General features: G+C 50.5%; 1 protein-coding gene across 4 annotated transcripts; it reads left to right on the top strand.

The window, feature by feature from the left end:
• The first annotated feature begins 5,386 nt into the window (after positions 1–5,386).
• On the top strand, positions 5,387–17,501 carry Znf598 (zinc finger protein 598, E3 ubiquitin ligase). 4 transcript variants are annotated; one of them, XM_021251341.2, is made up of 12 exons: positions 5,387–5,666; positions 11,186–11,298; positions 12,275–12,404; positions 12,742–12,953; positions 13,095–13,312; positions 13,812–13,920; positions 14,387–14,574; positions 14,720–14,804; positions 14,908–15,674; positions 16,120–16,267; positions 16,372–16,522; positions 16,613–17,501. In XM_021251341.2, exons 1-12 carry the CDS (start codon positions 5,448–5,450, stop codon positions 16,964–16,966), a joined length of 2,694 nt encoding a protein of 897 aa, XP_021107000.1. In that variant the 5' UTR covers positions 5,387–5,447; the 3' UTR covers positions 16,967–17,501. The 4 variants fall into 4 exon arrangements, with proteins under 4 accessions (XP_021107000.1, XP_004873932.1, XP_021106999.1 ...); XM_004873875.3 differs by having other exon boundaries at positions 13,812–13,929; XM_021251340.2 differs by having other exon boundaries at positions 13,776–13,920.
• Positions 17,502–23,950: the final 6,449 nt, after the last annotated feature.

The raw sequence follows: 23,950 nt of genomic DNA, 5'->3' as shown, positions 1-23,950 counted from the left end.
AAACCTCAACTTGGGCCGGGGATTTTGCTCAGTGGTTCCAGCGCCTGCCTCACAAGCGCAAAGTCCCAAGTTCGATCTCCAGTACCAAAAAAAAAAGTCAAAGGCCTGGAGCTCCCTGCAGATTTCTGTTCAAGAGCGGTATTGGGAAACTGAAGGGTCTGTGTTGGAAAGCTGAAGAATATGTCCTGGAAGGCTGAAGAGTCTGCATTGGAAGCCTGGAGATAGATATCCAAAGGTGATAAAAACTGGAGCTCCTCTGAAGAAGCAAAAGTGAGATTTCCTTCTTCTTTCCCATTTTTATTCCATCTAGGCTACAAGCTTATTGGTTGGTGCCACCCCCATAAAGAGTGGGTCTTCCCCCTTCAGTAAGTCAATCATCCAGAACTGTATTAAACTAATCTGCAAGACATTTCTTATTCAAGTTGAGTCCATGATTAACTATCACAGGGTCTTTCCTGGCACTTCAGAATGTTTTGTAGCATCCCTAGCTCCCGTCCATGTGTGTAGGCAGAATGACACCTCCCATCACAGTGTTCACTCTCTAATCCCTGCAACTGTGAATATTTCTGCAGCATGGAAAGGGGAACCGAGGCTGCAAATAACAGTGCTTTGCAGGTGTGGTGGCACATGCCTGTAATCCCAGCACTTGGAAGGCTGAGGCAGGAGAATCGCCATGAGTTCAAGGCCAGCCTGAGCTACATAGTGACTTCAAGGCCAACAGCCTTAACTACATAGTGAGATCCTCCCTCAGAACAAAACAAGAAACCAAACACAAAACACAGTGCTAATCAGCTGACCCTAATAGCAGAGGTGCCTGAAATATCCAGGTAGGCCCAATGCGCTCACAAGGGTTCATAATGGTGGCAGAGAGGGGCACTGGAGAGGAAATGTGATGAAAACAGAAATACAGTTCAGAGGTGAAGCAGGAGACAATAAGCCACAGAATCCGGGGAGCCTCTAGCAGCCTGAAAGATAAAGGAGGAGTAGGTTATGCCTAGCAGCCCAGGAGTCTTTCAAGTGAAACACAGTGCTCTGGACACAGATTTTTTTACACTTGATCTTAGTCAAAAGGCCGAGAAGCGATGGACACAGATTTTTTTTTTGTACTGGGGATCTAACTCAGGACCTTGTGCTTGCGAGGCAGGCAGCAGCACCACTGAGCTAAATCCCCAGCCTTGGACACAGATTTTGACCCAGGCTAATCACATGGGACTTCTGAAATCTAGAACTGTAAGATAATAAACCTATGGGCCAGGGATACTAGCCACAGGGAACTAATACACTACTTGATGTTACTGTGATCAAAAACCTGTTCAGGGATTTCCAGAAGTCTCCTGAGGGGCTAGGGTAATATTGCCCTTGGTTGAGAACCACTAACCTAGGTTATAAACTATTTTTTATTTGTTTTAGGCATCATCAAATGGCTTCCTTCAAAGATGATGCTTTTTCTCACAACTCAATCACTGTACTTTCCCCTCTTCCATCCTCCTAATATGATCTTATTATAACTTTTGGTTAAATCATTAATGTCTACATATTATTTATTTATTTATTTATTTATTTTTGTATCGGGGATCGAACTCGGGTCCTTGTGCTTGCGGAGCAGGCGGTGGAACCACTGAGCTAAATCCCCACCCCTACATATAATTTATTAACACTATTAATAAATACTATAATGCAGGGCATGATTGTACATCCCTGTAGTCCCAGGCACTAGGGAGGCTAAGCCAGGAGGATTGCAAAGTTCAAGGCCAGCTTAGGCTACCTGGCAAGTTCAAGGGCAGCCAGAACTACACAGTCTTGGAAAAACAGAAACAATAAATACGTTCTACCAAAATGGTATCACTTATAAAACCATTCCATTTTGATTCTGAGGTTATAGTGAAAAAAATGCATTCTATTTAAATATTCTCTGGTGAGCCAATCAGGGTGCTATTTACATTTTTTTCTCATTGAGCGCTTCCTAATTATTTTTCTTCATATATATATATATATATATATATATATATATATATATATATATATGAATGTATTGTCAGGCTTTCTTGGGGTGGGTCAGGCTTTTTTTTTTTTTTTTGGTACCAGGGATGGAACTTGGGACCTTGCGCTTTTGAGGCAGGCGCTGGAACCACTGAGCTAAATCCCTGGCCCTAGGCTTTCTTTTTAAAAATTATTGTATTTATTTTTGAGATAATAGAGATCGAACTGGGCTTCATTCATGCCAAGCAAGTACTCTGCCACTGAGCTACATCCTTAGCTCTATAGGCTTTCTTTTTGTGTGTACCAGACTTTCTTGCAGTAATTTTTGTATTTCCAATCACGAGTATCAGTTCCACAGATACTCTGGAGATAAGCCCTCTGCACAGCCATCACCCCACACTTCCCTGTAGCATCTATCTCGGTTGGAGCTGGTTTACTGGATCCCAGGTCTTCTTTCCCAGAAGCAAATACTCTGGGGTTTCAGGAAATTCTAGTTTCCAGTGTTCTAGGAATATAAATTCACTGCAATTCTGACTTTTTGAGAAAAACAAAACAAAACACACACACAATGTTGGGGATCTGTGGTGGATTAACTAGTGGTCAACTTGGAAGGCCCAGCTGAATTGAATCAGCATGGTTGGGTGTGGAAGACCCACCTAAGGATTGTTGCCAACAGCATAAAAAGAGAACTGGAGGGGAATATCATTGCCTGTTGATTTTCTAGAAGCTTGCTGTGGTTGTTTGTTTGTTTGTTTTGGTATGGGAGATTGAACTCAGGACCTTGCACTTGCAAGGCAGGTACAGTGCCACTGAGCTAAATTCCCAGCCTGTGATTGGTTTTCCTGATGAGAACTTGGCTGTTCTTGTCATCTAAGGAGCTTGGGGCATGATCTTCACCGTGAGGGTCACTTCCTGGCTTCAGTACAGATTCCTCAGCCTTGTGACACAGATCCTTCACCCCACTGGCACAGGTTTTCTGGCTTCCACTACTGGCCTTTGGGCTTTCTGGGTGCAGGAAGCATGAGATACAGACAAGCATGAGACATTGCCGTGGGGACCAGGTCACTGGCTGGACTCATGAAGGCCACTGCCTTGGACTCTAGGTCTCTAGCTGGACTTGTGCAGGACATTGCTGTGGGATTCAGGCCCTTAGTTGGATTCTTTGGGTCTCTAATGTGCCATTAGATCTCTTGTACTCCTCTGCATTTGACTTTTTGGGTGACTGTTATAAAATAACCCTATAAATTATGTGTCCTGTATTAAATCTATTTCCCTTGCAAAATCCTGACTACAATAGGATCAAACCCAGGGATATCCCAGGCAAGCACTCTACCACTGAGCTACATCAACAGCTCTACAATAGTTCTTTATAAGGTTTCCTTTGGCTCTGTGGGTCTGTTTTGGTCTGTCTTCCATTTTGCACTCCTCATAAGTTTGCAAGGCCTTGGCTGCCTATCTACATTTAGGAACAAGAGTCAACATAGTACTAACTGGAAGTTCTTTTTTGTGGGGGTCGGACTTGCAAAATGGAGGGCATCCCCGTAGAAGTAGGTAGCAGACAGCTTTCCATTCCCTAATAGGGTGGAGCTGGTTTCTCCAGTGGAAAATCTTCCAATCTCCTGCTGAGGGTAGGTGGAGTGGGTATAGGAACCAGGCTGGGAGGAGAGCCTAGAACCCAGTTCAATGCATGGGCTTCCACACACTAATTTGCAGTCAATCACTTCAGCCCACCTGGGTGGTTCTGAAACTTCTCATCAGGTTCCCCAAAGAGCTATAGGATGCTCTGTAAAATGAGTCACCGTCCTTCATTTCCTGTAAGTCCAAAATTTGTTTATCTTTCATTAGCTGCTCTCCCTTCCCATTCTTTGTGCTGCTGGATTAATAGCTATTTAAGTTGCTTCACTATCCTTTTAGTGGGTTTTTGTGAAGGTGAGATGACATCTATATGCAGGCAGCCTACTTGGTTTAATCTGTGCTGACCTGTTTTGCAGATGAGGAAGTTAAGGGGTTTGGTGAGCCAACTAAGAGGACCAGCAAATTAAATGACAAAATGGAGTGCCAAGCCTGTATTTAAGTCTAGGCTCATCCCCCCTCCCCAAATAGTCTGCCTTTTTTCTAGACAGGTTCAGGTTGGGATTGTCCTTTCTTGGCAAAGGTAAGGAGGAGGAGTCCTAACAGCTCCAGAGACCTGAAGCCCCAGGACTCACCATCATCCATTCCTATGCCCTGTGTTTCTCTGTGCCAGAGACCAGGCTGTGCTGTGCTACCAGGGACATGAGGTCCCTTTTCCAGGACTAAGCAAGACTGTCAAATGTCTTTTCCAAGAGATCTGCACCCAGTTAGAAAGCAGCGGGCAGGATACCAGGCAAGATGCTTGGACATTTTCCAAATACAAAAGGGGCCTGGGCTGGGTGGGTTCCTGACAAGGCTGATAGATTTATTTACTTATTTTGTGGTTCTGGGGACCCAACTCAGGGCCTTGCATATACTAGGCAAGCAGTGCTCTACCACTGAGCAACACCTCCAGCCCATGTTGCTATCTTAACAGATGGGATGGGAGTTGGGCATGGTGGTACACACCTGTAATACCTGCATTTTGGAAGGCTGAGACAGAACTGCAAGCTTGAGGCCAGCCTGGGCAATTTAGCAATATAGCAAGACCGTTTCAAAATTTAAAAAGGTCTGGGTACGCAGCTCAGTGCGAAGACTCCGGATTCAAACTCCACTACTGAAAACACACGCGCGCGCGCACACACACACAGAGACACACACACCGCTTACAGTTAAATTTAGATTCAGATAAACAAAAAATAACCTTTTAGGTTAAATATGACCTATTAAGTGGTTTTTTTTGTTTTGGTACCAGGGATCTAACTCGGGACTTTGCGCTTGCAAGATAGGCGCCAGAACCACTGAGCTAAATCCCCGTTTGTTTGTTTGGTACTGGGGATCGAACTCGGTCCTTGCGCTTGCGCAGCAGGCGGCGAAACCACTGAGCTAAATCCCCGGCCCAGTTTTTTTTTTTTTTTTTTGAGAAAGGACCTAGCTATGTAGCCCAGGCTGGCCTCGAACTCGCAGCAATCCTCCTGCCTCGGCCTCCCGAGTGCTGGGATTCCAGGCGTGCGCCACCACGCTTCGAATGGGCTTAGTATTTAAGCGATACTTTCACGGTCCATCGGAAATACACTAGGCACTCAGTACTTTCTCCGGCATACCTAGCCATAAGCACCTCAGGAGGCAAAGGCCGGCCACATGAAGGTCTGCTAACGAGTCCGAGGTTCCCCAAGAAACCCCAAGGTCCTCCAAGCGTCCGGACCAGGATAGAGAGCCCAGCCGGCGGAAGTCACTGCACGCACTTCCGCTGGGCGGAGCGGATGCCGGGCGGGGCCGTGACGTCACCCGGAAGGGGCGGGAGCGCCGGGAGCTAGGCCGCGCCGTGCCGGCCAGGTGGGGGCTGGAGCCGGGTCATGGCGGCGGTGGGCGCTGAGAGGCGGCGCACGGCCCTGGAGGCGACGGGGGTGGCGCCTCCCGAGCGGGGCGGTGGGAGCTGCGTGCTGTGCTGCGGAGACCTGGAGGCCACAGCTCTGGGCCGTTGCGACCACCCGGTGTGCTATCGCTGCTCTACCAAGATGCGGGTGCTGTGTGAGCAGCGTTACTGCGCCGTGTGTCGCGAGGATCTGCGCCAGGTGCGCCAGCGGCGGGGCGCGGGGCGTGGGGCAAGAGGCGTGGGGAGCTGAGGCTTAGCCTTTCCGCTGTCGCCGCTGAGAAGACGGGGAACGCTGGGGTGGGGTCAGGGAGGCAGGAGTCGGCCGGCAGGCGGAGGAGGAGCGATGCCTGAGGGGACCGAGCTTGGGGACTTTCCCGGGGGGCGCAGCCGACGAATGGGATAGTCGAGTCGGGGGCTCCCTGATCCACCCTACTAGAAGTAGGAGCTCATTCCTCCGGGTCCCCAGTGGGATGGAGGACACAGGCAGGGGAACCTCCAGGACGCGACTGTTCTGGAAGCAGAGGGTTGAACTGTGGGTATGTCGACCCCAGGTGGGTTTCTGGGCCCCTCTGGTGACTCTCAGACAACTTCTAAAACAAGAGTTTTCGTTTGTAGAGTGGAGGTGACACTTAAACTTGGCTCTTTTTAGGTGCTTGCCTGGTGAGGACAAAGATGTTAGGAAGTTTTCCTCTTTTCCAGTTCCAGCTTTGGGGCTTCTGCTTTCCACAGTAGAGAGGGCACGGTTCTGACTGTAGACTTGGAAACCCTGGAGAGGTCAGAGGGCACATGTAGTTTTTCTCCACATTCTCAGCAGTGCCAGCCGCTGGCCAGAAGCATCCAGCTGGACCTCCCTTGCTTTGTTGTTCTTAGAGATCTGTTTGCTTCCCACGTTGTGAAATTCCTGTTTAAAAAAATTTTTTGGATTTTGTATTCGTTTCTTTTGTTTCAGTTCGTTGTTTGGGGGTTTTTTTGGTTTTTGGTTTTTTTTCCACCATGGAAGGTTTCTGGTGGTGGCATCTGCCAGGGAGTCTGAATTTCCTCTCCCTAGAAGTAAAGCAGTAACAGCAATTGAGAAATAGGTTCTTTTAAAATTTTAGTAGACATCTGAAAGGATCCAAAGAGAAGGTGGAATCCTACGAGTATTCCCTGGGCACCTGCTCTGTGCCCTATTGGAAAAAAGCATTTGGAAATGGTGTTAGTCTGTAATGTGGAAGGAGGCAGACCCACACTGGGAGAGATCTGGGGTGTAGGAACAGCTGGGGAAGCCCTTCGCCCTCTGCTTACTCAGAGGGCAACACATGGACTTGCAGGAGCATGATTTGCTGGCCAGTCTTACATACAGTGACGTAACTCCCTAAAGGCCACGTTTCCTAGCACGCCTGCACCTTCCAAGCAGAAAGGGATTGTGGAAATCTTTGAATGTGAGGTCCCAGCCCTGGCTTTGAGTCTCACTCAGGAAGTGAGTGAACACCCATGTATTCCTACTGTAGCCAACATCTGCCCATTCCTTGTGGCCCCTACACCCTGTATGGCTTCTGTGTCTGGAGTGTTGGCATGAGCTGTCAGCAGGCCCTAGCTTGGTTGTGGTTTGGTCCTGGATGCCCCTCAGTGAGCCTGGGCTTCCTCTTGAGCTTGCCCTGCATTGCTGAGCAGCAGGTAGCGGAGGTGGCAGGGGTCCTGGGAAATTTGCTACTGGGTAAGATGGTGCTGCCCAGATCAGCTTTATGGTTTTGTTTATTTTTGTTTGAGGCAGGGTCTTACTGTGTGTTCAAGCTGCCCTTGAACTCTGAAGTGATCCTCCTGCTTCAGCCTCCCAAGTGCTGGAATTACAGGCATGCATCACCACACCTGGCTTAGTCTTCTTTCTTTCCATCCTGAATTTGCAGGTTCACCTTAGCCCTTCTTTTCCCTTGCTGAATTTGATATTACTCTCTGAATATGCCCTGTGTACCATGCCCACCCAGGAATCCCACAGTGACCCTCAGCCCCTGAGCCTTGCTCCTGCTTTGTCTTTCCTTATGGGACTAAGTCTGTGAAAATTGAGAGGAAAGGGTGTCAAGATGCTGTGTGGAATAGGCAGGCTTCATTTTCTGGTTAATTCTGTACACCTTGACCTTCCTTGTGCCAGCCCAGAGTGGGGTCTAGAATTGGCAGGGAGTGAGCAAAGTGCAACTCTGCAGCTGCTGATCAGACAAAGAACCAGGTCAGCCTGGACTTCTCAGCATGTACTCAGGGCAGAAGCCAAGGGCGACTTCATCTGTTGATGAGAACAACAAAAACACTCCTCTGCCTGGACATGGCTGATCAAGACACTGGGGTGATGAAGCCTCCTCCATTCTCCTCTGGACACTTCTGATGGGCCATTTTTTGCCATTTATATGTTGCTCTCAATCTTGACTTTTCCTTGGTTCATTGCAGGAGTCCCGAGGGGACTGCAGGGCACCCAGTGCAGCTACATTCCTATCTCATGGGCAGGAGGAAGTAGGAGGGAAGTGTTGAATGCCATCCTAGGGTTATCCCAAGGCCCAGGTCAGTGGGCTGGACCTGATGACTGAGGTTATATTTCTCTGCCACTAATACCCGATCCTGTCACCATGCCTCCTGCCTGAGTCTCTGTGAGGTTATCTTTGTTCCTGCCCCCATCTGTGTGGTCAGAGTGATTCCCAGTGGCCCATCTGTATAATACTTTATTTCCCACACCTGGGACCTCCCTTTCCCTAGGCCTGACCAGTGTTTCCCTCTTGCTGGTGCTTGTTGCCCCCCCTGTCCTTTTGTTCACTCTTCACTCTTTTTTTTTTTTTGTACTGGGGATCGAACTCAGGACCTTGCGCTTTTGAGGCAGGTGCTGGAACCACTGAGCTAAATCCTCATCCCAACTCTTCACTCTTTATTGAGTGCCCACTACATGCTAAAAGTAGGGAGCAGCAAGGCCCCTGGCAGAAACCCACCTCTCTGTGGAGGCTCATGGCGGGGAGGTTCCTCTTCCTAAGTAAGGCTCTTACCTCTCTCTGCCTCTCAGTGTCCTTGGAAACTGACCTGGCTGTCCCTATGACTCAGGAGAGTGCTTTTCCCCTTAGACCTGCATTGTCCATGGCCCCTTCCCTAAGCCTTTTCCCATGGTTCTGTTCCCTCCATGAGCTCATCCAGTGTCCTTTTCCCCATTTCTCAGCCTGGCTTAGGTGTGCCCAGCCTGGGCCATTCTCACCAGGCTGCTCAGGAGATGAATGTTCTTGGACTCCCATGCTTTGGGGTGCCTGCCTGCACCTGCTGTACAGATAGATCCTTTATCTAAGTTTGGCTCAGTGGCTCCTTGACACCTGCTCCTGTCCCCACTACCTGTGCTTCATAATCCTGAGGCCCTGGTGGCACAAGGCTCATGCACTTCAGTCCTCTTTCCCTGCCCCTACCCCAGGTCTTTCATGCGGGATGATATTGGCTCCTGATCCCACCTCACACCAGGCTACCATGTCATCTCACAGTTTCTCCTCTTCCCACAGCTGCTCCTGGCCTCAGAGAGGCTGTGCACAGAGATGTCTTATGAGCATGCAATATGCTGTCATGCTTGGGGCATGGATGCCACAGGGCCCAAGGTGACAAGGACAGACTGGCCTTCAGCATGGCTTGGCAACTGTCTGAACAGGCAGGACCTTGGGGAGACAGCAGTGGAGACTGGGTACCAGGAAGGGTGCCCACAGCCCAGGAGCAGATGGGGCTCCTCTGTGGCATCCCAAGATACTGCCCAGGGTGGATCTGAGTACACAGCTGAGGAGGGTGCTGGAGTCCTGGCAGTGATGGGGGCGTCCCTGGCGCGGGTTTCCTCTGAGGAAGGAAGTTGTTCCTCCGCTGCGTCTGTTGGGCTTGGATGCTTTTTTGGCAGCCTTGTGGAGTTTCCTTGGGCTGCTCTTCTGGCTGCCTTGCAGGCAACACTGGGCTCCTTGATCTGTTGCCTGTTCAGCCTCAGGAAAGCTAAACAGGGTGTGGTCCTGTATAGTGCTGAGTCCCTGCTGGCATTTCACAAGGGATCTTGTGCTCTGTGTTCTAACAGCATCCAGAGTGGCTTATAGTTTCTCGTACCTGCCTAGGTCTGGGTCAGAGAGGCACCTTGGCAGCTGCTGGAAAACAGAGCTGGGCATGAACCACAGGAGGGCAGGTTGTACAAGAAGAGGCCTGCACAGAGCCCAGGGCTCTGCCCATGTTCGGGGCATGAGGAGAAGCTACCAGGGAAGGAGGAAGCCAGGGGCCCACAGAAAGAAACCCTGCCATGACCTATGGCTTTTGTGATTTGGACCTCTTGGATAGAGCTGGACCTCTCACTTAAAGATGGTGTTGGGGGCGTGCCGCAAATGAGGCACCTGCCTGAGTTTGGCATTCAGTGTGTAGCAGAGGACAAAGTTAGGTTCTGGAGTTGTACTGCCCAGCCTTTCCAGACATGACAAGGGGGAGAAAGGACTGCTGGGCCACTGCTCATCTGCTGCCGCCCCATAGGTATAGCTGGATCATAGCAGCTCCTTGGGCTTCTGATGTGGGTGAGGTGGACACAGTCTTGATGTTCTGTCTTCCAGGTGTGTCATGCCAGAAGTAGAGCTGATTTCTCCTGGCTCTCCCCCACACCCTCCCAGAGAACCAGCTTTAGTCACTGCTGCTCGGCCCATATGTGCATTAGCATGCCTAGTGCTCACTCTCCCTGGCCAGTCCTGAGCTTGCTCAAGTTCACATCCATACTAGTCTGAGAAATTCTTGGCTAAGCCTGAACATAACAGGGGTAACCTTGGTATAACCTCTCCCAAGGCAGAGATGCTTTTCTGTATGTGCTAGGAAGGCTGTAAAGCTGCCTTCAGAGCTGAGCTGCCATGCATGTCCAGGGCCAGGCTCTGGGCAGAGAGGAGACAGTGAGGGGTGGGCGTGATCTGGAGAGGGATGTGGTGGCAGGGGTCACTGTGGGGGTGGGATGCTGAGGATGCTCACCAGAGTGGCTTCGTGGAGATAAGAGGGAACCTTGCAGGGAGAAGAGGGCTGAGTCTGTAGGGGCCCAGGCCACTGTGAGGGTACTGGTATAGGGGTCTCTTTATCTGTTCATAGTCTGCTGCCCAGGTTCTGTGAACGGACAGAGTAGGCTAACCACCTGTGCCCCCAGCCCTTATAGGAAGGGACAAAGAGCAAGGGTCCTTTGGCCCTTGAGACATGGCCCTACTGCAAAGGTTTCACAGCAGTGCCTGCTGGGCCTGCACAGTTCATCCCTGAGCCCCACACAACACATAGCAACATGCATGAGCTATGGGAGCCCCTGTCTTCCATGGCACGGAAACAGGGTGAGGGGTACTGGATGGTGGGTGATGGATGTTCAGGTCTTGATAATAGGTCACCCAGTGTGTCCTAGGCTGGCAGCATTTGTTATTTCCTTAGCTGCTGCCTGTAACATGTCCCTTCCTGCTTCCTGTGAAAAATTCTGTGGGCAACCCATACTCCCACCCTCCATTTGGTCCCTGCCCCCTCTAGGTTAGTGCTGGGGCTTGGTAGTACGCATGGCTGCCCCCTAGTGGAGAGTCTGGTTATTGCGTCGTCCCTGTAGCTCCAGTGGGAGGCTTGGGATGAGGAGGCCTAAGCTAGCCCAGGAACTGCCCACTTGGGGCCTTGAGGGCCCCCTCTTCTCTATCTCTGCTGCACCCTTGGATGGCCACACAGGCCCTGCTCACCACTGAATATTGCTTTTGGATCTAGGTGGTCTTCGGGAAAAAGCTTCCTGCCTTTGCCACTATACCTATCCATCAGCTGCAGCATGAGAAGAAATATGACATCTACTTTGCAGATGGGAAGGTGTTTGCATTGTACAGGTGAGGGATCCTTAGTCTGGAGGAGCTGCAGCTGCTCTGTGTTTGTGGGGTCCTTTGTAGTGGAGGTGGGTATATCTCCCTTACCTCCCGTGCTCTTCACAGCCCCAAGGAGCCAGGAGGAGCCCCCAGTGTGTGGCTGATGCCAGGGCCTATATCCCTGAGAGTCAGCTGTCTGATATTAGGCCAGTTGTCTCCTTTCCTGGACCTTGGTTCCTTTCCTGTGATGGGCAGCTTCCAGTTCCCCTGTCTAGGTTGGCAGTAGAGATGGCGGAGGTAGGTGTAGCCTCTGCTGTCTGGGTCCTTTGAGGGGCATGAGAGCATAGGCAGGTAGGCTTGTATCCATGACTCTAAAACTCAGTAAAGGGCCGGGGATTTAGCTTAGTGGTTCTGCCGCCTGACTTGCAACCATGAGGTCCTGAGTTCGATCCTGGTACCCAAAAAAACCCTCAAAAACTAAAACGCAGTAAAAAGTGCAGCTCTTATGGGTGGTTCCCAGCCTTAGAACCATGGCCTTGGACCTCAGGCCCTGAACGCTATTTTCTCCCTATACGTTATGGCATATAATGCCATATAATCCCAGAGTGCCTATAATCCCAGCACTCTGGGAAACTGAGGCAAGAAAATCTCAAGTTTGAGTCAGGCCTGGGTAACTTAGCAACTCAGTGATGAGGGTCGGGGTTGTAGCTCAGTGGGACTGTGCCTACCTGGCAAGCACAAGGCCCTGAGTTCAATTCCCTGTACAAAAAGAAAGAAAGAAAAGAAAACTCACTGTCTTAAAGTTTTTAAAAAAGAATTGGAGCACAAGGTCCTGAGTTTGATCCCCAGTACCCCCCCCCCCCCAAAAAAAAAGAATTGGGGATATGAAGGCCCTGGGTTCAGTCCCTAGTACTGCACACACACACAAAGTCATTGTCTGCCTTACTTGAGGTCAGACTCCTGGATGAGACTGGTCAGCAAGGCTCTAATGTCTCCCCAGGCAGCTGCTGCAGCATGAGTGCCCACAGTGCACCCAGCTGCCACCCTTTGGCCTCTTTGGGGACCTGGAGCAGCACATGAGGAAGCAGCATGAGCTTTTCTGCTGCAAGCTGTGCCTGAAGCACCTCAAGGTACGTCTGCCCTGGGAATGGAGTGAGGGTGGGTAAAAGAGTGTGCTATAGTCCTGGACTGCTTGAGTTCAGCTACTTATACCTCTGACCCCACATGTCATGGGCCCAAAGACCCTCCCAGTCACCACAGAGCATCAGGCTGCTGGCAGCTGGGACAGGAAGGGACTCCTGGTGGCTGCTTGGGTCTGCCTGACTTCTGGCACTTGGCATTCAGGGCCCTGGGGCAGAGCTGATGCCCAGCAGGGCCCTGTTGTCCTTGCCATTCCACTGGCAGCTGGTGAGAAAAGTAGTAGGCCTGGTAGCCCCCGTCCTGTGCCCAGCCCCCCATTCCCTACAGATCTTCACGTATGAACGGAAGTGGTACTCACGAAAGGACCTGGCTCGGCACCGCATGCAGGGAGACCCTGATGACACATCACACCGGGGACATCCACTTTGCAAGTTCTGTGATGAGCGCTACCTGGACAATGATGAACTGCTCAAGCATCTGCGCCGAGACCACTACTTCTGCCACTTCTGTGACTCGGATGGGGCCCAGGACTACTACAGGTGGGTGGGTTGGGGCCGCTGCCTAAGATGCAAGAGGTGACCCTCTCCTAAGACCCCCAGAAGAAGAGAAGGGAGGTGGCCCCACTGGCAGTCTGGTGGCCAGTGAGGCTCCTGCTAAACCTTGATGTCTCATCCCACCAGTGACTATGCATACTTGCGTGAGCATTTCCGGGAGAAGCACTTCCTGTGTGAGGAGGGCCGGTGCAGCACAGAGCAATTCACCCACGCCTTCCGCACTGAGATTGATCTCAAAGCACACAGGACGGCCTGCCATAGCCGCAGCCGTGCGGAGGCACGTCAGAACCGCCAGATTGACCTGCAGTTTAGCTTCACACCGCGGCACTCACGCCGGAGTGAGGGTGAGCCAGGCACCTGAGGGCTATGGCCTGGCCTAGGTGTCCCAGAGTAGGCTGCAGGGTCCACGAGGCCTGTGCCTGCTCCTGAGGCCTCAACCATGGGTCGGGATCCACCACCCTGCAGCTTAGCTGGGGATGAAGGCAGTAGCTGCTGAGCTTCTCTCTCCTCACCCACGGGGCTATGCTCTGAGTACTCAAACAACATCCAGGAGCTCTTCACTCCCCCTGTCTTCTGCAGTGTCCTTCATCTGCTGGTCTTGGGTCCCTGGGGCTCTTCCTGCTTCAGGAGGCTGTTACTGAGCACAGCTCTGTGTAGACCCTGCCCATTGCAGTGCTTGCTGTGACCTGGCTCATATGGACTCTGCAAGGTGTCTGGGCTTGTCCCCAGGCTCATGGCTGGGGGCAGGGGAACCTCTCCCTCAGTATGACCTGGATAGCAGGGCTATCAGTCCTTCTGCCCTGCTAGGGCCCAGAACAGTGACAGGCTGTGTGCTGACCACAGGGGTCGTCAGCGGTGAGGACTATGAGGAAGTGGACAGGTACAACCGCCAGGGCCGAGCGGGCCGGGCCAGCGGGCGTGGAGCCCAGCAGAGCCGCCGAGGAAGCTGGAGGTACAAGAGGTGGGAAGATTTGTGTGCTACTGACGTTCTCCTGACACTACTCAGGTGGTGCCAGTGGCTAACAACTGAACTAAGAATAGACACAGGTCAAGGGACCTCAACCTGACTCTTGGGGTCCTGAGTGTGGCAACAAGGTCTGCTCAGTGTTCTCTATGAGCAGGTTCTTCCTCTTTCCCGCTAGTGTTTTTTTCTTTTTTCTTTTTTTGGTACTGGGGATCGAACTTGGGACCTTTCGATTGCAAGACAGGCTCCTGAACCACTGAGCTAAATCCCCAGCACCTTCTCTCTAGTGTTAACCAGAAACACAAGGACCGGGGGTGAGGGATGGGGTGGGTGGAAGGGCTCTTGTTACCCAGGAGGTCAGTACAGTTATGCCAGAAAGGGCTGGTGCAGCAGGCATGTACCAAGGCTGTGTATCTGGGCCTTGCTCAGCCTGAGGCCACCCTCCCAATCCTAGGGAAGAAGAGGACCGAGAAGTAGCAGCTGCCATCCAGGCCTCAGTGGCTGCTCAGCAGCAAGACGAGAATCATAGGATTGAGGACCGAGAGGAGGGCAGCAGGCCCAAGAAAGAGGAAGCAGCTGCCCGTGGGTCTGAGGAGCCCCGTGGTCCTCGCCGCCTGCCCCGTACTCAGGGGGAAGGCCCAGGTGAGTTGGGCCTGCTTGCTGGCAACTTGCCGAGGCCCAGGCAGGGTCTGGCCAGCACCTTCCCTGGGAAGTAGACCAATACCTTTGCTGATTCTACCAAGGCCACCCTCACACTCTGACCTAGGGGTCCTCTCCTGTCTCATAGGCCCCAAGGAAGCCTCAGGAAATGGTCCTGTAAGCCAAGAAGCCTTCCTAGCCCCGGGCCCAAGCACAGCAGCTGTCCCTCCAAGGTGTGTGTAAGGGAATGGCATGAGGGGAGAGTGCCTACTGTGGGGAGGTGGGGGGCGAACCAGGGCCTGGTGAGCTGACGAGCTCTCCTCTCCCTGGACCCAGCACTCTCCTGCCACCTACCCCAAAGCTCAAGGATGAAGACTTCCCCAGCCTCCATGCCTCTGCTTCCTCCTGTTGCCCAGTGACAGCCCCAGGCCCTGTAGGGTTGGCGCTGGTGTACCCTGGTCCCACCAGAGGCAGGAACACCTTCCAGGAGGAGGATTTCCCTGCCTTGGTATCCTCAGCGTCCAAGCCCAACACTACCACCCCCAGCCTCATCTCTGCCTGGAACAGCAGCTGTGGCAAAAAGGGGGCCCTACCCACCCCTGGGGCTCAGGCTGCCAGTGGGGGTAGCCAGCCCCCAAAGAAGCCAGGGAAGGGGATCAGGGGCTCCCGGAAGGGTGGCTCAGCCCCTGTGGAAGAAGAGGAGGGAGGTGGCCTCACTGTGCAGGAGCTTCGGACCACGCCCACCACGGTAGCTGTCTCCACCCTGCTGGGGTCAGCTTCTACCCATACCACCACGAAGGTCAGCAAGAAGAAGAAGGTGGGCTCTGAGAAGCCTGGTGCTGTGCCATCCCCTCCAGTGCCCCCTGAACATACACCAAACCCCCCTGGGGCTGAGCAGGCCCTCAACATCCCTGTGAGCCGAGCTGAGGGGCCAGTACCTGTCGTTGTCAATGGACACACCGAGGGGCCAGCCCTGGCACGGAGTACCCCCAAGGAACCCCCTGGGCTCCCGAGGCCCCTGGGGCCCCTCCCCTGCCCCACACCCCAGGAAGACTTCCCAGCGCTGGGAGGCCCCTGCCCGCCCAGGATGCCTCCTCCCCCAGGTAGGAGTGGCCAGCTCCACCTAATGCAGATATCTGGGAAAGGGCCCAGGTGCTAGTGTCAGGCTGGAGCCCAGGGGCACAGACAGGCTCAATGGCCAGAAGTGAGGTTCAGACCCAACTCCCAACTGCGGGTGGGGACCAGTGCACTGCTGCCCAGCTGCCTTAGCAGTCTGAGACCATTCTTGATACAGGCACCATCATCCCTGAGCCCTGTGACCTAGTTCTACCACTTAACCTATGTTCCTTTCCTGTGAAACGGATCTCAGAACAGTCCTGGGGCTGAGGGTGCATGAGCTCATATAAGTCAGTGTTGCCATGTGGTGGGGGCTGGCCCTGGGCCTACTGTCAGGCATGGTCTGCAGACAGAAGCCTCACCCAGTGGACTGGATGGCCTGAAAGAAGCTACCCAGCAAGGACCATCTTTGGGTCTTGTACTGCCTTGCAGGCTTCAACACTGTCGTGCTCCTCAAGGGCACCCCACCCCCACCAGGCCTGGTGCATCCCGTCAGCAAGCCGCCCCCTGGCTTCTCCAGCCTCCTGCCTGGGCCCCACCCAGCCTGCATCCCCAGCCCTAGCACCACCACCATGAAAGCGTGAGTAAGCTGGACTGCCTAGCCTCCTCGCATGGGGGCCAGTGGAAGGATTCTCCCTACTGTCACTCCAAAGCTGAAGCTCCCTCCTTGTGTCATGACCCCAGACCCAGGCTGACACCCACGTCACGGTCCTACTTGGTTCCTGAGAATTTCCGGCAGAGGAACCTCCAGCTCATCCAGTCCATCAAGGACTTCCTGCAGAGCGATGAGGCCCACTTCAGCAAGTTTAAGAGCCACTCGGGGGAGTTCAGACAGGTAGTGGGGAAGGGGTGCAGGGAGGCTGGCCTGTGTTTACCAGGCTCTGGTCTGGGGCCAGTGTGACTGGCTGTGTTCTCTGGGTGGCAGGGAAGGATCTCTGCAGCCCAGTATTACAGGAGCTGCCGGGACCTGCTTGGGGGGAACTTTCAGAGAATCTTCAGCGAGTTGCTGGTGCTGCTGCCAGACACAGCCAAGCAGCAGGAGCTGCTGTCTGCACACACGGACTTCTGCAGCCATGAAAAGCCTCCTGTTGCCAAGTCTAAGAAGAATAAGAAGAATGCATGGCAAGGCAGCACCCAGCTGGTGGGCCTGGACTGTTGTGTGTGCCCTACCTGTCAGCAGGTCCTTGCACATGGTGACATCAGCAGCCACCAGGCATTACACGCTGCCCGGGATGATGACTTCCCCTCCCTTCAAGCCATTGCCAGGATCATCACGTAGCTCCTGCCAGAGTGGGCAGGAGCTGTCACACCTGTGCAGCTCCTTTCCCCTTCCTCCTCTTCAGAGCTTGTGGTTGGCCAAGCCTGCTGGGGGTCACCAGGAAGGGCCACCATGGGCCGACAGCACAGTCTCACAGACATCTCATCCCCTGCTCATTAGTGGGCCAGTCTTGGTTTGTATTTTGTGGTTTTGGAAGGTCCCAAGGGAGGTAAGGGCTGGGATGCTGGGAACTGTACCTGCAGTCACAGCCAGAGGCCACAGTGACCAGACTGGGTCTCTTGAGTCTGGGGCCTACAGCCCCCAGAGCCAAAAGCTGTGAGTTCACTGGTGCTGGTCAGATGTTGAGTGTGTTGTGTAAGGAGTTGGCTGTTTCGTAACTCAAGAATGTTGGGGATTAAAAGCAGACACAAAATTGTGCTACTTGAAGTTGAAGCTTTTTTACAAGACAAGCTGAATCTGGGATCTTAAATTGTCTCTGACCTTTTATAAGACAGTTTATCTTCGAATAAATTTATTTTGCAGTACTGCACCTAGCTGATGTTCTGAGCTTCTGTGCCTTCCAGTATAACCCAAAGCCAGGGCACTCAGATCACACTTTTTAGATCAGCAACTCAGGGTCAGCCTGTGAGCCCCAGTGTAAGGAGGCCTGCTGGGAGAACTGGGGAACTGGGGTTTGCTCAGAGGATGAGTTCTCAGCTCCAGCCTGGTGTGGCAAGTCTGGCACTGCCCATGCCTCCCAGGAACAAATCCTTTCATGTATGGCAGAACAGTTGAATACCAAGGGCAGAGGTGGCTGACTTATGGTGTGGTTGCTGCAGTGGGCTATTTATATCATTGAATGCTCTAAAAAAATTCACCACCAGTGACCTAGGGACACGGATCTGCAGTAACATGGCCATAAAACAAAAACTAGATGTTTACATCCACAGGCCACTGAAAGAACTATTAAGGTCAATCTGCAATATGAAGACACATCCAGAAACTTGGGGGATAGCTGAAGTAGTACAAAAAATAATTTGTGCCTAATTACTAGGGTCTATCTTAGGCAGCAAATGCTGAAGCTTCCTCATTCTGCTCCAAACACAGATAAACTGTAGGGCAAAAAGTCTAGCCAATTCAAATTAGACAAAGGAAAGATCCTTAGGTCAGGAGAATCAGGTGAGTTTCAAAAATAACCAGAAAGGGGCACCATGGTGACAAAGGGCCATAGCTGTGGCAGAGCCATAGGGCTGCACTGGCAGGGCCCACCTGAAGCTGAGGACCTGGAGAGTGACACTCATGTCCCCTGGGTGGCTGTTCTGGGGCCTGGGAAGAGAACAGTTTTCACCCCCTTCCCGGGCCAGGTGGAGGTCATGAGCATCTCTTACCATACTGGCACAGCCTCTCCTACCTGATGAGGTCCTGGAGCAGGAGTAGAGCAGTCAGAACAGTTTCATTAAGGAAACGGGTGACTAGTTAAGGAGCAAGATCTGTAAGGACGCTGGGCAACACATTATCAATCCCCTGCCTGACACAAGCTCACTTCTTTATCCTCATCCTACCCTACACACTAGGACCCCTTATTCTTTCACAGGAGGGAACTTGGCCACAGACAAGATGAAGAGACTGGCTTACGACTTCTTGGCCAAGATACGAAGTGGCAAAGCTAGTCCAAGATGGGTCTTTACTGTGCTTCACTTAACCAGGGGATTATGAGTGAAAACCAGTTAGGAATCTTAGGAATGTAACAAAAATCTTAACATGCCAGGCATAGTGATACAGTCATATATTCCTAGCATTTGGGAGGCTGAGGTGGGAGAATCACAAGTTTGAAACTGCCTGGGGTACAAAGTGAAATCAAGACTACCCTGAACTTCATATGGAAACCCTGTCTCAAAAAACCAAAAAAATCTGGGCATGGTGGCACATGCCTGTAATCCCAGCATTCAGGAGGCTGAGGCAGGAAGATTGTTGTCAGTTTGAGGCCAGCCTGGGCTACATAGTGAGACCCTGCCACCCCCCCACCCCCACCCCAAAGTTTAAAAAAATAGAATGCTAGGACACAGGACAGAAAGCTTCAGAGTTCAAAAGGAAATAACTTGAACTTAACATTTAATATAGAAAACCAAATTTCACAATGCTATTGAACTTGTATATGCTTATTCTGTCCTCTGATTTCCAAGACCCGAGACTGGACATCAGCACAAGAGCACAGGAAACTCTAGAAAAAATACTTTTTGTTTGTTTGTTTTTTGAGACAGGGTCTCACTATATAGTCCAGGCTGGCCTTGAACTCAGAGTGATCCTCCTGCTTCAGCCTGGAGAATGCTGGGATTACAGGTGTGCACCACCACACCCAGCACTCAGAAGAAATATTCTTAGTGCAGAATTAAAAAGCATAGCTGTGGGCCAGGGATTTAGCTCTGTGGTTCTGCCACCTGCCCCCGCAAGTTCAAGGACACGAGTTTGATCCCCGGTACCAAAAAAAAAAAAAAGCATAGCTGTGCCAGGCATGGTGGCACATCCCAGTAATCCCAGCATTTGGGAGGATGAGCTAGGAGGATCTAAAGTTCAAGGCCAGTTTGAACTACACAGCAAGAGCCTCTCAGAAGACCAAAAGAAAAAAATAGCTGTGTGTGGTGGCATACACCTGTAATCCCAGCACTCAGCATTCTAGGAGGCTGAAGCAGGATGGTTGTAAATTCAAGCCTGATCTGGGCAATTTAGCAAAACCCTGGCGAAAAAAAAGGCAGCCCAGTGATGAATGTAACTGTATTGTATACCTAAAATATACCAATAAACTTAATAATTGAAAAAAAAAGCAGAATGCCAGCTAATAAACTGCAAAAGAAATGACAGAGTTAAAAAAAGGCAGAAAGGAGGGTGGCTGGTGTGAAGGTCCTGGGTTCAATCAATCCTCAGCACTAAAAAAAAGGGGGTGGGGGCAAGTGTTGTTCTGATAAGGACAGGTGGCACCAGGGGCCCACAGGGGTCTACAACTCTGAAGGAATGGAAATTTCCTCTCCATTGCAAGAGCTGAGGTCCAAAGAAGGTGCTTTTCCCTCTTGGTCTTCTTGTTCATCCCAAGATTCAGGCAAAGGCCTGCGCAGGTACAGCAGAGCTGGATAAATAAGGGTCTATGTTTCTGAACAGAGGACTGGGAATGGAACCCCCAGGAAACTGGGGGGTACTGAAGGGATCAAGGAGGCAGGGGCTTAGGAAAATGACTTCATAAAGTTATGAACTCCCAGGTTTCCTGCTGTTGTACATGCACAGATCAGCCACATCACAGATTTCACCATCACCCTGTCTCAGCCTGCCATTGGGGGTTCATACAGGGCAGATCTGAATAGCACCATAACCCTGAAAACAGAACCTTAGTCACCCAATAGAAGGCTGGCAGAACCTGATTTAAAACTAACCAGGTCAACTAGCTGCTGAAACAAAAATACAGCTAGGCATGGTGGTATATGCCTGTAACCCCAGCACTCGGGAGGCAGAGGCAGGAGGATCACTGTGAGTTCAAGGCCAACCTGGGCTACATAGTTCAAGGCCAACCTGAACTACAGAGGGAGACCCTGTTTGAAAAAAAAAAAAAGACAAGAGGGCCAGGGATTTAGTTCAGCAGTTCTGCCACCTGCCTCAAAAGCAAAAGGTCCTGAGTTCCATTCCCAATATGGAAACAAAACACCTATATTCTCTACAACCAAAACAAGATGCAGAATATTGTAATCAAAATACCCAAGACAATCAAAATGAGTCATTATACAAAGAACCAGGGAGTCTGAACTCACATGGCAAAGATAATTGGGTGTAGGCTGGGGATTTAGCTCAGTGGTTTCACCGCCTGCTGCGCAAGCGCAAGGACCGGAGTTCAATCCCCGTTCGATCCCCAGTACCAAAGATAATTGGGTGCCAAAACAAAGAGGACACAGATAGACACCTGATAGTCTTCAGAGGATTGATTTTCAAAAATGTTTTAGCAAGGGCAAACACTTTTGAAACAAACAAAATCTCAGCAAAAAAATAGAAAATAAAACAAAATCAAATGGAAACTTTAACACTGAAAAATACAATAATTGAAAGAAATTATCTGGATGGCCTCAGTAAAAGATTGGCGTTGACAGAAGAAAAAATTCAGTATTGAGTGTGGTGGTGCACACTTGTAATCCCAGCACTCAGGATGCTGAGACAGAGGTTCTCCACAAGTTCAAGGCCAGCCTAGACTACTGTTGTAGTCAGGGTTTTGCAAGGGAAATAGATTTAATACAGGACACAAAATTTATAGAATTATTTTATAATAGCCAAAGAGTCAAATGCAGAGGAGTGTAAGAGATCTAGCTGCACACTAGAGACCCAAAGAACCCAGTCAATGGTCTGGATCCCATAACAATGTCCTGCCCAAGTCCCAGCAGAAGGCCTAGAGTCCAAGGCAATGTCCTCCATGAGTCCAGCCAGTGGCCTGGAGTTCACGGGAATGTCTCATGTTTATCTGTATTGAGGATCTGCACCCAGAAGCTGAAACCCAGAAAACCTTTGCTGATGGGTTGAAGGATTTGTGCAACAAGGCTGAGGGATCTACACTGGAGCCAGGAAGTGATGCTCATGGTGAAGATCAGAGCTCCCCTAACGAGAAAAGCAGCCATTACCAGCGACAGCAAGGCCCTTGGGCTCCTCAGATGACAAGAACAGCCAGGTTCACATCAGGAATACCAACTGCAGCAAGCCTCACCTAGAAAACCAACAGCCTCAGATCTCCTCCTGTAGTTCTCTTTTTATGGTTATTGGCAACAATCCTCAGGTGGATCTTCCACACCCAACTACGCTGATTCACTTTAGCTGGGTGTTCTAAATTGACCACTAGTTAATCTACCACAACTACATAGCAAGACTCTGTTTAAAAAAAAAAAAGAGCTGGGCCTGGTGGCCTCCATGGTTTCTGTAGCAACATCCATCCCCTGTAAGTAATGTGCATTTTCCTCTGGCTACTTTTGCATTTGCTATAAGTAGTTTTTCTGTTTTTTTGTTTTTTGGTACCGGGGATTGAACTCGGGTCCTTGTGCTTTCGAGGCAGGTGGCAGAACCACTGAGCTAAATCCCCGGCCCCTGTTTTTGTCCTTTTGAGGCAGGTCTTCCTCTGTAGTTCAGGCTGGCCCTGAACTCAGTAGGTAGCCCAGGCTGGCTTCACACTTGAGGCAATCCTCCTGCCTCAGCCTCCCGAGTGCTGGGACTACAGGTGTGTGTCATTAAGCCTGGTTTAAAAATTTTTTGTGTGTGAGGGGTGGGTTTCCTGAGACAGAGTCTTGCTATGTAGTTCAGGCTGGCCTTGACCTCACAGTGATCCTCCTGCCTCAGCCTCCTGAGTGCTGGGATTATAGGTATGCACTACCATACCTTACTGAAATATTTTTTTTATTTTGAGAAAGGTTCTCCCTAAGTCACTAAGTTGCCCAGGCTGGGCTTGAACTTATGATCCTCCTGCCTCAGCCTCCTAAATTCCTGGGATTACAGGTGTGTGCCACTGTGTCTAGCTATCCAGAATTCTATATACAGTGCAAATATCATTCAAAATGATGATAAAGATATCCTCAAATGAAGGAAAACTAAGAGAATCCATCACTAGCTGATCGGTCCTATATATTACTGAGCTGAGTGCAGTAGAGCACACCTATATAAGCACCTACATGGAAGGCTAAGGCAGGAGGAGCAGCTGAGCTCAGGAGTTTGAGGCCAGCCTGGGCAACACAGCAAGATCCCCATCTTTAAATGAATGAACATGTGTATTTCTAAATGATGTTATAAAGATAGAAAGGAGATGGTACTATAGGAAACTTGCACATCAGAAAATAAATGGCTAACCTGGTTCCACACTATAGAGGCACAGGGGATCATAAAGGCCATTGTCCTGAGCTCCAGAAGATAGAGCAGAAGTGAACAACAGAAAGAGGGCCTCTCTCAGGCTCCTTGATGAAAATTGAAGCCCACTGGAAAAGTGAAGAGAATCTCTGCAATAAAGGTACACCAGACCACCGTACTTGGTAAGTTGGAAGGATCATCACCTCCCATCGGAACCTGGACTATCTTCAGGGGAAGGGCAGCTGGAACCTGCAGTAGAACCTCAAAGAGTTCAACCCTGCAGGAGGACAGGGAGCTCAACTTGGTACTTGCAGCCAGAAATCTGCCTAATTCTCATGGGTCTGAATACTGGCTTGCTGAGACTCAGTGACTTATATCTGCACACACTGCTGCCCACATTGTCTATTATGACAGCAGAGACACAACCTGAAGGAGGTCCTTCATTTTTATTTTCAAAATTATTTTTTCTCTCTTATTTTTAATTTTTAATTTTTATTTTTTTCTACTCTCTTCACATTTTTCCTTTTTTTCTTCTTTTTTTCTTTTTCTCTTTTCTTTATCTCTCTCTCTCACTCTCTCATTCTCCCATGGTCCCACATTGTTGTTCATCTCCCTTTTTGTTCCTGTTTTGGCCCTAATTCAGATTTCTTCTTTCTTTTTCTTTTCTTCTCTTTTTTTCTTCTCTCGATTGTCACTAGTTTTAAAGGAAAGTAAATAGTTTCTAGCCTCCCTATTGCTGTTAGGTTGTTCTGTTCTCATATTTGTTCTTTCATTCTGTCTTTTCCTCTTGTCTTCAACAGTTTCCTAGAGTTTGCATGATCTTCCTGTGTCCTCTGGCCTCACTTCTAACCTTCCCCTATCCTTCTACCTATCTATCCCCCTCCCTCCCCAACTCCTTCTAACTCTCCATCTGAAAGGGTAAAATTGCTATATTGAAGAGTTTATTCACTATAAACATGCATCAGACTGGTCCTCGATTTTGATTTAATTCACACAGTTAAAGGTGATAGATTAATAACTACCACAAATTGTCATTTTCTAAGCTGTGCTTGATGCTATGATGTTGCTGATTGTATCAGTTGGGCTAAGGTGTTCTGATTGATCTAATCAGTTGTCCTTCCTGGTATAATGAAAATGAGATAGCCTCAG

Source organism: Heterocephalus glaber, unplaced genomic scaffold, assembly GCF_053883595.1.
Source record: "Heterocephalus glaber isolate CG9 unplaced genomic scaffold, H.glaber_assembly_v1.0 deba00001781, whole genome shotgun sequence".
NCBI lineage: Eukaryota > Metazoa > Chordata > Mammalia > Rodentia > Bathyergidae > Heterocephalus > Heterocephalus glaber.
This window is presented reverse-complemented; position numbering and strand designations above follow the sequence as displayed.